Genomic DNA, 12,548 nt, shown 5'->3' with positions numbered 1-12,548 from the left:
AATTTGTCAGGAGACTCCCTAAAAGTGATAATAAAAATTATTGTAGTAGTAGTAATTATACTGTATTTTGGGATTAAATTAAAAATAATCGTTAACTTTAATTATTTTTCTTATTAACGGACACAAGGGTACACATGAAATTCCGACTTTAATTTTTGTTCAATATAGAAATACATAAATGAAACTGTCCCCACCTTTGTACTTTAGAGACATTTTTTATTATGAGTTTTATTTTTTATTTTTACATCAAATCAAAGTCGTCATGTCTGTACTTGATTAATTTTAGTTTAATAAATTATAGTGTAAAATGTATTTACACTATCCTTGTATTACTCTTGACATTATTAGACGCCTATATTATTTAATTTATAAGAATAATTTTTAAATGATAAATAAATATTCGTCTATGTTTTGGGGTTGAATTAAATGCGCCATTGACTTTAATCCTTATTAATGCATTTTATATTTGTAAAAATACGAATGTACTATAATAATATTTATATTTCAAATAGATTGTACTATTATTTATATTATGCCATACCAGTATTTTTAAATCTGCGAAAAGCATAGCTTCTGACACCTCCCTTGGCCTAACGTTGGTTCTACCCGGAAACTTGCGAGTGTAGGAATTTCCGGTGATGTCAGAACGCCAGGCCTCCATTAGAGCTGCAGCTGTTTGGAGAGAAACAACAACAACAAAAACGGGGCCGAGAGACGGAGCGGCCAACAGTGACAGTCCGCTCCGAGCTCAACCGACGCGGCCTCCAATCTGGAAGTTGAGCCTCCTTTTCCCACCCGGAGCACCGCCGGCTTCTAACCACGGCCGCTCTCGGTGAGGAAACTCTGGCCTCCGCTTCCTCCTCCTCCGACTCGGACACCGGCGGAGCGTCGCCGCCCCCGCGGAAGAAGCACCGAGCCTCGGCGGCGGAGGGAGCAGGAGAGCCCGGGGCTTCAGCGGTTGTGCCAGGCCTTGCCGGAGTTGTCTTGGGATTCGGAGCTACATCGACCATCCACTTTAACCGCAGCGCCGTCGGCCTCTTGAGCAGCAACAGCAGCAGCATGCAGGCGAACGGAGCGGGGCAAGAATCGACCACCGAGCTTTCCTGCCTGGGCGCCGCGCAGAACGGCGAGTCGTCGTCGGCGGCGGCGGCGGCGACGGCGGCGGCTGGCGGAGGCTGCGGCGGCGGCGGTGGTGGTGGGACGCATTCCAACGGGCTGCTTCTCTCCAACGCGGACAACGGCAACGGCGTGGGCACCAGCAACGGCTCCTCGTCGTCCACCTCCACCGCTTGCGGGACGTCTGCCGCGGCCTCTTCGGGCTCGGAGGTGGGCTCGCTGAAGAAGAAAAAGCGGTTGTCACAGGCGGAGGAAGATGTCATCCGGCTCATAGGGCAACATCTCCACGGACTGGGGCTCAAGTAAGTTGTTTACAATGATATTGTCGTTGCTGCTTGTTTTTTTTTTTTTTAAAAAGTGCGACATAGCGGCCGGTTGAAGCGCTGTTCGTGCGCCTTGACAGGCACAAACATGGGGGGATGGGTCCAAATGTTTCGCTGGTTCGCTCTCCGCAAAGAAGGCAAGAAGAAGGGAAGGGGGTCCATCTTGCACAATAACACTTAGCCATTTAGCATGCTAACTAGCGCCAGTCTACTCTCAGCTGTCGTGTTTACACACCGAATACAACACTTGTCATAAAAACACATTTACACCACCATGTAAGTGGAGTTGATGTGTTTTTTTTTTACACGATTTTTAGTGATTTTTTCCCCCTTTGCTGGAGTGCATTACATCGTCTCTCGTCGGTAACGTTTTAACAATGTTAAAAAAATGCGAGTGGCTTAGCTAATTATACAATCGGAGCTTTTTTTTTAGGCTTGTGGTTTTCCTCCATTTTGGCTGTCACTAGTGACAATGTCACATTTTCTGAGCCAGTTCGACTGCAATGTTGTGTACTAACTGTTAATGTTGAATAACGCCTAAAAATAGTTGCATTTATTACATTTCCTCACTCTGCATCTTAAGGTCTGTTTACTAGTACACTCTTTTGTTCTCACCTCGTAAAACAATTCACTACACACCACTTTTTGGCTGATTAGTACTAAATTGCCCCCACCGTTAGGCCCACACACACACAAGAGCCTTCTGGGCCCCACCGGTGGCACCAAAAGCTTTGCCTCATTATTAACCTGTACTTGTCCTACTCGTATGCCAAAGTTGTCCAAATGAGGACAATTGGCGCCCGAGTGCATGGACCTTTTTCAACTAGATATTTGGAGACATTTTTTATTAAGTATTTGACTTAGTAATCTTCTCGAGTAACTCACTTAAAATAGCGCTAAACCTGATATTTTTTTGCAATGTGCCACCGTGAGAGAGCTCTCCAGCCTGTTCTCAAAATAGCTCACCAGTGATGGGACATTGTGATTTTCTAGGAATGGCGTAGAAGTGATCATTTGAAATTGTGAACACTGGCAGAGATATGTAAAAAAATAAAAAATAAATAGAAGTGAGTTACCTGTTATCTGTTTCCTAATGTTATGATAAATCATTAACATAAAGGTAATTTAAGATAATTTATTTCAGACGTGTTTCTATAGCTGGTAGCCCTTCGAATTAATCAGGACACAAGAAGTACATCTCAGCTTTTAAAAACGGTTCAAAAATCATCATTTGGCAACTAATTGTGATTCAAACTCAAAATCCTCATCATCCAGGAATAAAATGACTAAAATAATGTTAATATACAATGAAACTTGCCACTGCTCCCTGTATGTAGCCAGACACTGGCGGTGTTCCACAAGGCTCACAACCGAGTCCACAAGCATTTGCGTTTCTGTAACTATGGCTTCACTTGTTTGTATCACAGGTGAGGGATAGTCTACGTCGCGCTCAAACTTGAGCGCAAATTTGGGTTATTATTTCATTGCCGTAGGAACAGAACTCCATCACGATTCAATGACCGCTGCTTGCACAACTTGAAAATGCTGCATTGTAACCTTAGCATGATGTCATCACACTAAAGGCCATCCCTAACCTTCATTACCTCAGCTTAGATGCCCCGAAGTGGCAATTTGGCTGCACGTGAATAGTCTGCCTGAAATCGCTCCTGTGAATAATGGCGCATACATCACATTAATGGGGGAGGATAGCGTTGTTGTTGTTGTTGTTGTTTTTCTCTCTGCAGACGTCTGCCTCATTTTGTGTATTCACTCCCTTTCCCCCGTGCGCGTTTGGCGGCTGCAGTCAGACGGTGGACCTGCTGATGCAGGAGTCGGGCTGCAGACTGGAGCACACGTCGGCCAGCAAGTTCCGAAACCATGTCATGGAGGGCGAGTGGGACAAGGTCAGTTTGACCGGCGATGACCACGCTCGTCGGGGGGGGCGGGGCCTAAGTTTCTAGGCTACGACATTTAGGAACACCTGCATACGCACATTAATTCCGCCTTGGCCATGATCGAAATGATGCTTTGATTGCTGATGTTAAAACATATTGATTTGTCATAAAATACAATTTAGTTTGAAAAACAGTACTGATGGAAAGTGGTGTAAAAAAAAAAAAATCTGTAAACTTTAAGATGTGAAATGTTTTTACTTTCCGCCAGCAGATGTAAAACTGGCCTCATTCTCCTTCTTGACTCCAAATCTAGTCGTAAAAAATGTCTTGTGAAAATGGAGGTTATGTCTTTCGTTAGTTATACACGTATTTATTTATATCTCTCATAAAGCAGCGGTGTCAACCCCCCCCCCCCTCCCTCATCCACCCTGCCCACCGTCAGTGTGAGTGTTAAAAACTGCTGCGCTCAGCATTTTTCCTTTTGTTTTGGTCCAGGCTGAGAATGATCTCAATGAACTGAGAGCACTGATGCATTCGCCCAACGCCATTGTGGTAAGTGGCCCTTTTCGCAAACCTGAACCAGGGATCCATGAATGCCCTCTGGTAGTTCTAGAAGAACTCTGACCCACTAGAGTGTTCCTTTTTGTTGTTGTTGTTGTTGCTTCCAGAATGTCTTTTCCACATACTGCCATGATAATGTATTGTCCAAATACTTTCTAGATTGGTAAAATGTCATTTACAGGAGCTAAAATGTGTTGTTGTTAACCTCACTTCCTTCTTTTGAACCATTTTCGTTGTGGTAATGGAAAAAATGCCGTTCATGTCATTTGGACATTTGGCTCTGTCATGGTCACGTTTTGGCCAACTTGAGTCGTCTTTATTGAATCACACAATTTAAGTCGTTTCTACTTTTCTACCAGATTACATCAGTAGAATGGAAAACGGCCTAAGAGTCGAATTATGCCTTTTCACCTGTTTTTTTTTTGTGTGTGTGTGTGTGTGCGTGTTCAGCGTATGAAGTTCTTGCTGCTGCAGCAGAAATATTTGGAGTACCTGGAAGACGGCAAAGTCCTGGAGGCTCTGCAGGTGCTCCGCGGCGAGCTGACGCCGCTCAAGTACAACACAGACCGCATCCACGTGCTCAGCGGGTACCGCTCCGCCATTCTTTAGTGCTAAATGATTAAGTTGAGTTACAAAATGGACCCTGGCGAGTCAAGGTGCCGCCGATGTTTATTCCCGGCGTCTTGCGGCAGGTATCTCATGTGCAGCCACGCTGAGGATCTACGGGCCAAGGCGGAGTGGGAGGGCAAAGGCACGGCCTCCCGCTGCCGACTGCTGGACAAACTGCAAAGTGAGGGCGACGCCGTTTGTCTCGTTCCCGGGCCCGGGCCCAGACTGACAGACGCTCTGGTGTTTACCCCCATCTGTAGCGTACCTGCCGCCGTCCGTGATGTTGCCCCCGCGGCGGCTGCAGAACCTTCTGCGGCAGGCGGTGGAGCTGCAGAGGGACCGCTGCCTCTATCACAACACCAAGCTGGACAGCAGCCTGGACTCGGTGTCGCTGCTCATCGATCACGTCTGCAGCAGGTCGCGCGGCGTTTCGGCCTTCAGTCTCAAATTGAAAATTGAAAATTGAAAGCAACACTTTTTTCAAAAAAAATTAAAAAAAATATATACAGTGTCCCCCCCCCACTATAACGCGGCCTCGCTGTTTCGCGGATTTTTTTAGTGCAAATTTTGCATGCATATTTTTTTTTTATAGTAATGTACTATTTTATAAAAATTTATGAAGGTTTGAACATTGAGAAGGTTTAAACAAGAGAGAAATGTGAGAAAATGCCTGGAGTGAATATAATGTGTGGTGAGAGGTTTTAGAGCCTTAAAACATTTGTAATAAATGTAAAACATGAAGGTAACTACTTCGCGGAATTCATTTATTGCGGCTATTTTTTGGAACCTAACCCCAGCAGAAAACGAGGGAACACTGTATATATATATATTAGGGGTGTCAGGCGATTACATTTTGTAATCGTAATTAATCGCATGACTTCAATCGCAAATTTTAAATCTGTTCTAAATGTACAATAAATAAATAAAATTCTCCAAGTTTTTATACTCTTGTTAACATAAAAGTGGATTTTTTTTTAGTTAATAGAAATGTGGCTGCATCTTTTAGTCAGTTATTCAATTAATACATAAAATTGAGTTAAAATTTAAAATATTTATTGTACTGTAAAAAACGAGTTGATGAGTTTTTCAGCCACTAGATGGCACGTTTGCATTTGTAAGACGTTGGTGACGGCTCAATGCATTTGTCTTTTCATATTGAGAGCTATCTAATCTTTAACACAAAGTAACTTCTGCACAATTTAAAAATGGAATAATAATGCATATAACTGTGGAGGCTGGGGTTCGAGTTGTGTTTTACAACTTGGGCCCAGTCTCCACAATTATATGCATTATTATTCAATGTATTACAGCTCAATTTTGACGTGGACATGTCTGCTGTGTTCCGACTTTGCGTTGTGAATTCTGACACCCTTTTGAGTTTTTTTTTCTTCTGTGCGTCCTTTTAGCCAACTTGCTTATTTGAAATCTTTTTTTTTTCTCCCTGTCCTTGTTGCCCCCCACAGGAAGCAGTTCCCATGTTACACCCAGCAGATTTTGACCGAGCACTGTAACGAAGTGTGGTTCTGCAAGTTCTCAAACGACGGCACCAAGCTGGCCACCGGCTCCAAAGACACCACCGTCATCATTTGGCAGGTGGACCCGGTGCGTACGCAAACACGCAGAATTCAATCCGTTTGGTCCACCGGATTTGACGTTTTTATAACGCAGCATTTCAGACTCGCGCTTGCCCTGTTCTTCTGATAAGAGGCCGAGCGTGTTTGCTTGAAGTTATTTATCACACCCACTTGAAGTTTTCTATAAAACAGACACATGAAACAATGGGAACAATGTTTCATGAAAGTGTGCTAGCTTAACGTTAACATTTTATGAGTCGGTACAGACGGGCTAATCAAAACTAGCATCGATGTTCCAGGGGCGCAAAAATGACAAACCAAGCGGAGATCGCCGTATTTGGTGTGCGGCGTTTTATTTTGTTTTTCCTTTTGATGCCGTTGTGCAGGAGAGCCACCAGCTGAAGCAGCTGCGGACTCTGGAGGGTCACGCGTACGGGGTCTCCTACCTGGCCTGGAGCCCCGACGACACCTACCTGATCGCCTGCGGACCCGATGACTGCTCTGAGCTGTGGCTCTGGAATGTTCAGGTGAAGCGACCACGCGGTTTTGTAGTGCCTGTTAGGAAAAAGTTGCTGCTTGTTTTTGTTTTTGACGAAAGACTGCTTGCTTATTTTTGTACATTTTTTTTCTTTGGCAGGACCAAATTCAATTGAGTTGATTCAGTTAAATTGATTTGATAGATAGAATGGTCACAGAAATAATTCAACTCATAAGTCCATTATGGCAGGCTGTTGTGCAAAAACACGCTCAGCCGTGCACCATAAACCTTCTCTAGGTTAAGTACTTTACTCCCCCCCCACCCCACCCCCCCCCCCCCCCATTTGCACACTTCCCTCTGCCCGCCATTCCCACCTTTGACCAGACGGGGGAGCTGCGCACCAAGATGTCGCAGTCCCACGAGGACAGTTTGACCAGTGTGGCCTGGAACCCCGACGGCAAACGCTTCGTCACGGGAGGCCAGAGGGGGCAGTTCTATCAATGCGTACGTATGGCGTCACGTCGCCGCCGCCGCCGCGTGCGATTGTTTACATCGTTCATATTTGCCGCGCGCGTCCTCAGGATCTGGACGGCAACCTGTTGGACTCGTGGGAGGGCGTGAGAGTGCAGTGCCTGTGGTGCCTGAGCGACGGCCGGACTGTGCTGGCCTCGGACACCCATCAACGTATTCGGGGGTACAACTTTGAGGACCTCGCCGACAGGAGCATGTACGTGTGTAGTCGCAAGAGGCTCCAGTCACACCTCGGCGAGCGTAATTTTTTTGCACACAGTAGCTCACATGTTGCGATTGGTTTGTTTGCCCCGGCAGAGTCCAGGAGGACCATCCTATCATGTCTTTTACTGTTTCCAAGAACGGAAGATTAGCTGTGTTAAATGTAGCAACTCAGGTGAGCAGACGCCCTCGTTTTGGGCCGCCGATATGGCCGCGTGTCCAGTAATATCGACGGTGCGTTTTCTCGCCCCCAAGGGAGTGCACTTGTGGGACCTACAGGACCGAGTGCTGGTTAGGAAATACCAAGGCGTCACCCAGGGCTTCTACACCATCCACTCCTGCTTCGGAGGGCACAACGAAGACTTTATCGCCAGCGGCAGCGAAGGTACAGCACACAACAGCAGCCCCTCGACATTTAATTTTGGTGCTATCACCGTAGAATGGAAATTCGAAATCTGTTTTACAAAAAAATTATTGACTGCATTCCAATTAAATAATATATGACATCTATGTCATTAGTTTTTGCGCATTTGGTCCTACAATAAGTAAGAAAAGGCCTTGAGGATAAACTGTAGTACTCACGATCTCCTCATGGTGGTGCTGTTGCTTCTTCCCAACCAGATTTTTTAAAAACTTTTATTTTTTGGACATATTTTGTAATTCATTGAAGTAAAAATAATTATTTATTTATAGAGATGCTACAATTAATCTAATCAATTTTCAAATTAATTGCCGACTATTGTTATTAGGATTGCTCAATTATGAAGAAATTATTAATCACGATTATATTGGTAATAATTGATGGATGAGCATTTATTATTTTTTGGCACAAAACAAGAAAATGTTCAAATGTAAAAAAAAATACTAAGACAAATACAATTATTTATGCAAGTTCCTTTTGGATAAACAAAATTTCGCTTAATTGCACAGCCCTAATTGTGATAATTGATTAGACTCATTGTTTGAAATTACTTAACAAAATCAAAGAAGGCATTTGCAATCATTTGCTTTTATTTTGGAAAACAAAAATCAAAATGTTCCCAATTTTTTGCCATGTTACCAACCAAGCCATTAACTGAATTATAACCAATTTAAGTAAAAATAATAGTCAGTTTAATCTGTTATTATTTGTTTGTTCATTTCATTCATACATTGTAGTTGCTTATTGTTGGTGCTCCTCCCACGCAGACCACAAAGTGTACATTTGGCACCGGCGGGGGGAGCTTCCCATCGCGGAGTTGACGGGCCACACGCGCACCGTCAACTGCGTGAGCTGGAACCCGACCATCCCGGGGCTCATGGCGTCCGCCTCGGACGACGGCACGGTGCGCGTCTGGGGGCCCGCGCCCTTCCTCGACCCGCAAGAGGCGGACCCACTCAACGGTAATGACAACAAAAGGGGGAGGGGGCAAATGTGCTTTTCCCATCGGAAGTAATCAAACCGTCCATTTTCTATAGTGCTTGTCCTCATGAGCGCCGCCATTTGAAAGGGATTCATTTTATACCGTGATATGAAGTCACATCGGCCACTTTTTTGTAATTTGACAACTAAAGATGCTGATGTGTGCTGTTGTGTCTCCCTAGAGAACTGCAGTAACATGGACAGTTGATGGACACTTCTCTCTCGAGAGCCCACCTGTACTCCTACGTAAAAATCCAATCTCAACACCCACCCAAACTGTTCGCTGAGGCAAAAAAAAAAAAAAAAAAAAAAAAAAAAGAGTGCAAGACAAAAAGACAGACTGACACCGGGACGCAGAAACGTCTCGACAGACCTTGATGATGGACTATTTGGTGTCCTCATCTAAAAAAAAAGAAAAAGAACTACACCCACTTGCCCCCCCCCCCCCCAAAAAAAATTCCCACCGCAGTCCAGCAAGGACGCAGCCACCACCACCGACTGAGCATCAGACCCCGTAACACCCCCCCCCCCATCTGTTTTCAAGACCCCCAAACCCCCCCCCCCCCTCTTCTGCAGTCCAACTGTTGTCAGTGGAGGGCCAATTTTTTCTGTAACCTACACTAACTACTACTACTTGCAAAAAGCTCCCGATATTGGCTTTTGGGTGAAATTGCCTCACATCAACCTGAAATGTGTTACCACCTTGACGGATAGACTTGATTTGACCTCAAGTCAAATTCAGATACATTGTTAAGGTTATATACTTTTGAGTGCGTAGACTTAGGCTTGGCCCATTTAAAAAAAAAATAATAATAATAATTGGTTCGCTTCAAACTCCTCCCGTTAAGATGGCCGCAAAACGTCCCAACATCCGGCCGCCATCAGTTCGCTTTCCTTTCCTTGCAGTGTAAGGACAGTTATCAGTTGGCAGCGCGACTGCGCCATTCGGCTGCTTTGCCAATCGAGCCCTCAAAAGAAGAGCATGGAAGGGCAGTACATTAGGTACAGTGGGGTTTTTTGGGCTCACTTTTTTTTTTTTGTAGCCCCGTTTTGTAAGTTATGTACAGTACAGTACTGTTTAGTGTAATTTTTCTTATGGAAAAATATGTGTTAAAAAAGTTTTGGGGGGGGGGGGATGGGCAGAAACGGATTACAGACCCCCGCGTATATTTGTGGTATGCCATTCACAGATTGCCCCATTCACGGTTTTTGTGGGGGGGGAACCCATTACCCATTATTTGTGGAAACTGCGCTTATTTGTGATATTATATTGCGGCAATCTACCCCCGCCCCGCCGCCCCTCCCCCTTATGAATAGCAGGCCTTCATTGCCCTGTGTCTTTTTTATAAAATACAGTACTGTTGAGCACAACTTTTCTTACAACCCCCCCCCCCCCCCCCTTGTTTCTAAAGGGGCAGGAACAGATCAATTAAATTTCTATTTATTTCTAAGAGGAAAGCTGATTTGATATGTGAGTGTTTTCAGATACAAGCATACTCGCTGAAATGAATTAAAGTAATATCACAAGGCAACAACACCGTAGCGCATTTTAAGTTTGTTTTAAAAATTGTTTTGAAATTTCACCCGAATGTCCAACATCCCGAACTCTTTTGCGTGTAGTTGCATTATCTTCCCATTACAACACACAAAAACGTTTACGGAGAATTTTTCTTATTTACATTTTTTTTAAACACCAGCTGTCTTTTTTTTTTTCTTTTCTTCTTTTTTTTTTTCTTGAGTGAAACTCATGGAGATTCCACTTTGCGTTTCTGCAACATAACTAAGCGAGCATGGTCCTCTCGACAAACTCCCGCCCCCCCTGCCCATCGCGGCCCCCCCCCCTTTTGGTGACTGTTGCTGCTGCTGCACAAATTGCATCCGCCTTAAACATGGCGGATGCTGCATATCAGTGTGCGTGTGTGTGTGCGCGTGTACGGATGATTTTTGCCACAAACTGTGACCTCCCGCCAAGAAACGTGAGTGTGTGTGCGTGCGTCGTGTATGGAAAGCAGTTTGAGTGTATATTCTTCGCTGTCCAGCTTAAATGCCATGTTACTAGTATTCGCTTTGTCCTCACTAGTACACTCGCTGTCTTACTAGTAATTGCCACGTTTGGCCTCCAAGTATGCAATTAAGAGTTACTGTGCTGCACTAGTAACGGTGAGGCCCAACTAGTATGCATTTAGCACACACTAGTAGCCTCCTGGACTCTACTAGTAAGCACCAATAAGTCAGGTCTTTCATAAATGTAAGGAAATACTTTAAAATTCATGTAAACAGTAAATTTCAAGAAAACCGTATGATGCCCAAAAAAAAATTGGGCCTTTAAAATTCTATTTTCTTGTTAATTTACGGGGGAAAAAAGATATTATAATAATCGATTAATGGTTTTATGAATTGATATCACGCTCAAAAAGAAAAAAATGATTTGATATCGACTATTCGATTTTTTTTAAAACCAAGCCCTACTAGTAGTTTTGTTTCACTCGTAAAAATGTCGTACAGTGTAGAAAAGGTTTCCATAAAACTGATCCAGCGTTTATTTGATATCCAACTTGGATGCGCTTTGTCTTCATTAGTACGCACTAGTCGAACGGGTGGTATGCCTTCCAGTATTTAGTTTTTAGCATTTATTTGATATCCATCTTAAGGGCTGTATACGAGTACGTGTTTTGTCTTCGCTAGTAGGACGAGTGTGCTGAAATGTCACGCGGTAATCGGGAAGAACAGTAGTAAGTCGCAGTCGTCGTCGTTTCTGTTGTGTGGAATTGTCTTAATAGTGAGGACAATTTAAAGTGGACATCAAGGACGTGGTATAAATTCTCAAATTGCTTTCAGTGTGTGTGTGTGAGTAAGTGGGTTTGATTGTGTTCAGTTCACACCAGCAAAAAGATTTTGCCCCTTCCGAGCCTTCGTAATCCCACAGTCAAAATTGTAAAAGATGATTTAAACAGAAAAAAAAAAAAACAATACTTAATTATCCAAAGCCCCCCCCCGGGACCTAGATCTGTGGAACATAATAATACTTGAGGTTTTTTTTGTTTTTTCTTCTAATCTGAGATTCATTATTATTATTTTTGCTAACACCATGTGGCATTGGAAGTGCACTGTGTTCACAGCAGTTGGAAGAAAGGCAAAACATATATAATTTAACCGGAGGTCAACAATTGCAATGACTGGAAAACAACTTGCAAGTTTCTAAAACGCACACAAACGGACTTCCTGTTGGTAATCGCGCACACACACACACACACACAAAAAGTTCCCCCTTTTTGTCATGAATTTACTCTTATCGTCAAATTGGTTGCCACAGCTATTTAATTTCATTGAATTCTTCCCTTAATGACTGATTTTTTCTTATTTTTCAAATTGGCCCAGACAAACGCCCTCCTTCCTGCCGGTCATTTTTAGTGGTCAGCATCCATTCAAAAGCTTTCTTCCTCGCCCCTGTCAGGGTTTGTGATGACGATTTTGCCACAGACTGGGATACAGTACAAACGACAAAAAAAAAAGTTTCAAAAACAGTGCTTTTCTGTCTTGTTTTTATTGAATATTTTGTTATTTTATTATTATTTTCCCCCATATATTATATCTCCCCCCCCCTCTTGTATGATCATATTAAAGTATAACCAGACATTTGGACTCTTTCTTTTTATTTTCTGTTCTTTTTTTGTTGTGTTTCATCACTAACCTCAAATATGCACAGTAACACCAGTTTGGAAGCGTGTTACCTGAAAATCCCATCAGGTTTGAAACTAGCCACCCCTCGCCTTTAAAAAACAAAAAAAATGCTCACGTGTGTGACGTCTCTGTGTGCCATTGTCCATTCAACATGTTTGTCAAAGCCAAATCACTTGA

General features: G+C 43.5%; 1 protein-coding gene across 1 annotated transcript; it reads left to right on the top strand.

Annotated features, from left to right (window-relative positions):
- The first annotated feature begins 638 nt into the window (after nucleotides 1-638).
- Nucleotides 639-12,326, top strand: wdr26b (WD repeat domain 26b). The gene is made up of 14 exons (XM_086060758.1): nucleotides 639-1,418; nucleotides 3,244-3,343; nucleotides 3,830-3,886; nucleotides 4,346-4,482; nucleotides 4,588-4,685; nucleotides 4,765-4,921; nucleotides 5,968-6,106; nucleotides 6,465-6,605; nucleotides 6,941-7,060; nucleotides 7,138-7,283; nucleotides 7,385-7,463; nucleotides 7,544-7,673; nucleotides 8,477-8,671; nucleotides 8,873-12,326. Exons 1-14 carry the CDS (start codon nucleotides 1,060-1,062, stop codon nucleotides 8,896-8,898), a joined length of 1,884 nt encoding a protein of 627 aa, XP_085916884.1. The 5' UTR covers nucleotides 639-1,059; the 3' UTR covers nucleotides 8,899-12,326.
- Nucleotides 12,327-12,548: the final 222 nt, after the last annotated feature.

Source organism: Leptonotus elevatus, chromosome 18, assembly GCF_054856555.1.
Source record: "Leptonotus elevatus isolate MCC_2025b chromosome 18, RoL_Lele_1.0, whole genome shotgun sequence".
Lineage (NCBI taxonomy): Eukaryota > Metazoa > Chordata > Actinopteri > Syngnathiformes > Syngnathidae > Leptonotus > Leptonotus elevatus.
Note: the sequence above shows the minus strand (reverse complement) of the source record. Positions and strands in the feature narration are given on the sequence as shown.

Excerpts from the sequence above, each read along its gene's own strand:
- wdr26b (XM_086060758.1), top strand. The coding sequence starts at position 1,060 with ATGCAGGCGAACGGAGCGGGGCAAGAATCGACCACCGAGCTTTCCTGC. Across the intron at positions 7,061-7,137 it reads GGGGGCAGTTCTATCAATGC|GATCTGGACGGCAACCTGTT; the intron begins GTACGTATGGCG and ends GCGCGTCCTCAG. Across the intron at positions 7,464-7,543 it reads TGTTAAATGTAGCAACTCAG|GGAGTGCACTTGTGGGACCT; the intron begins GTGAGCAGACGC and ends CTCGCCCCCAAG.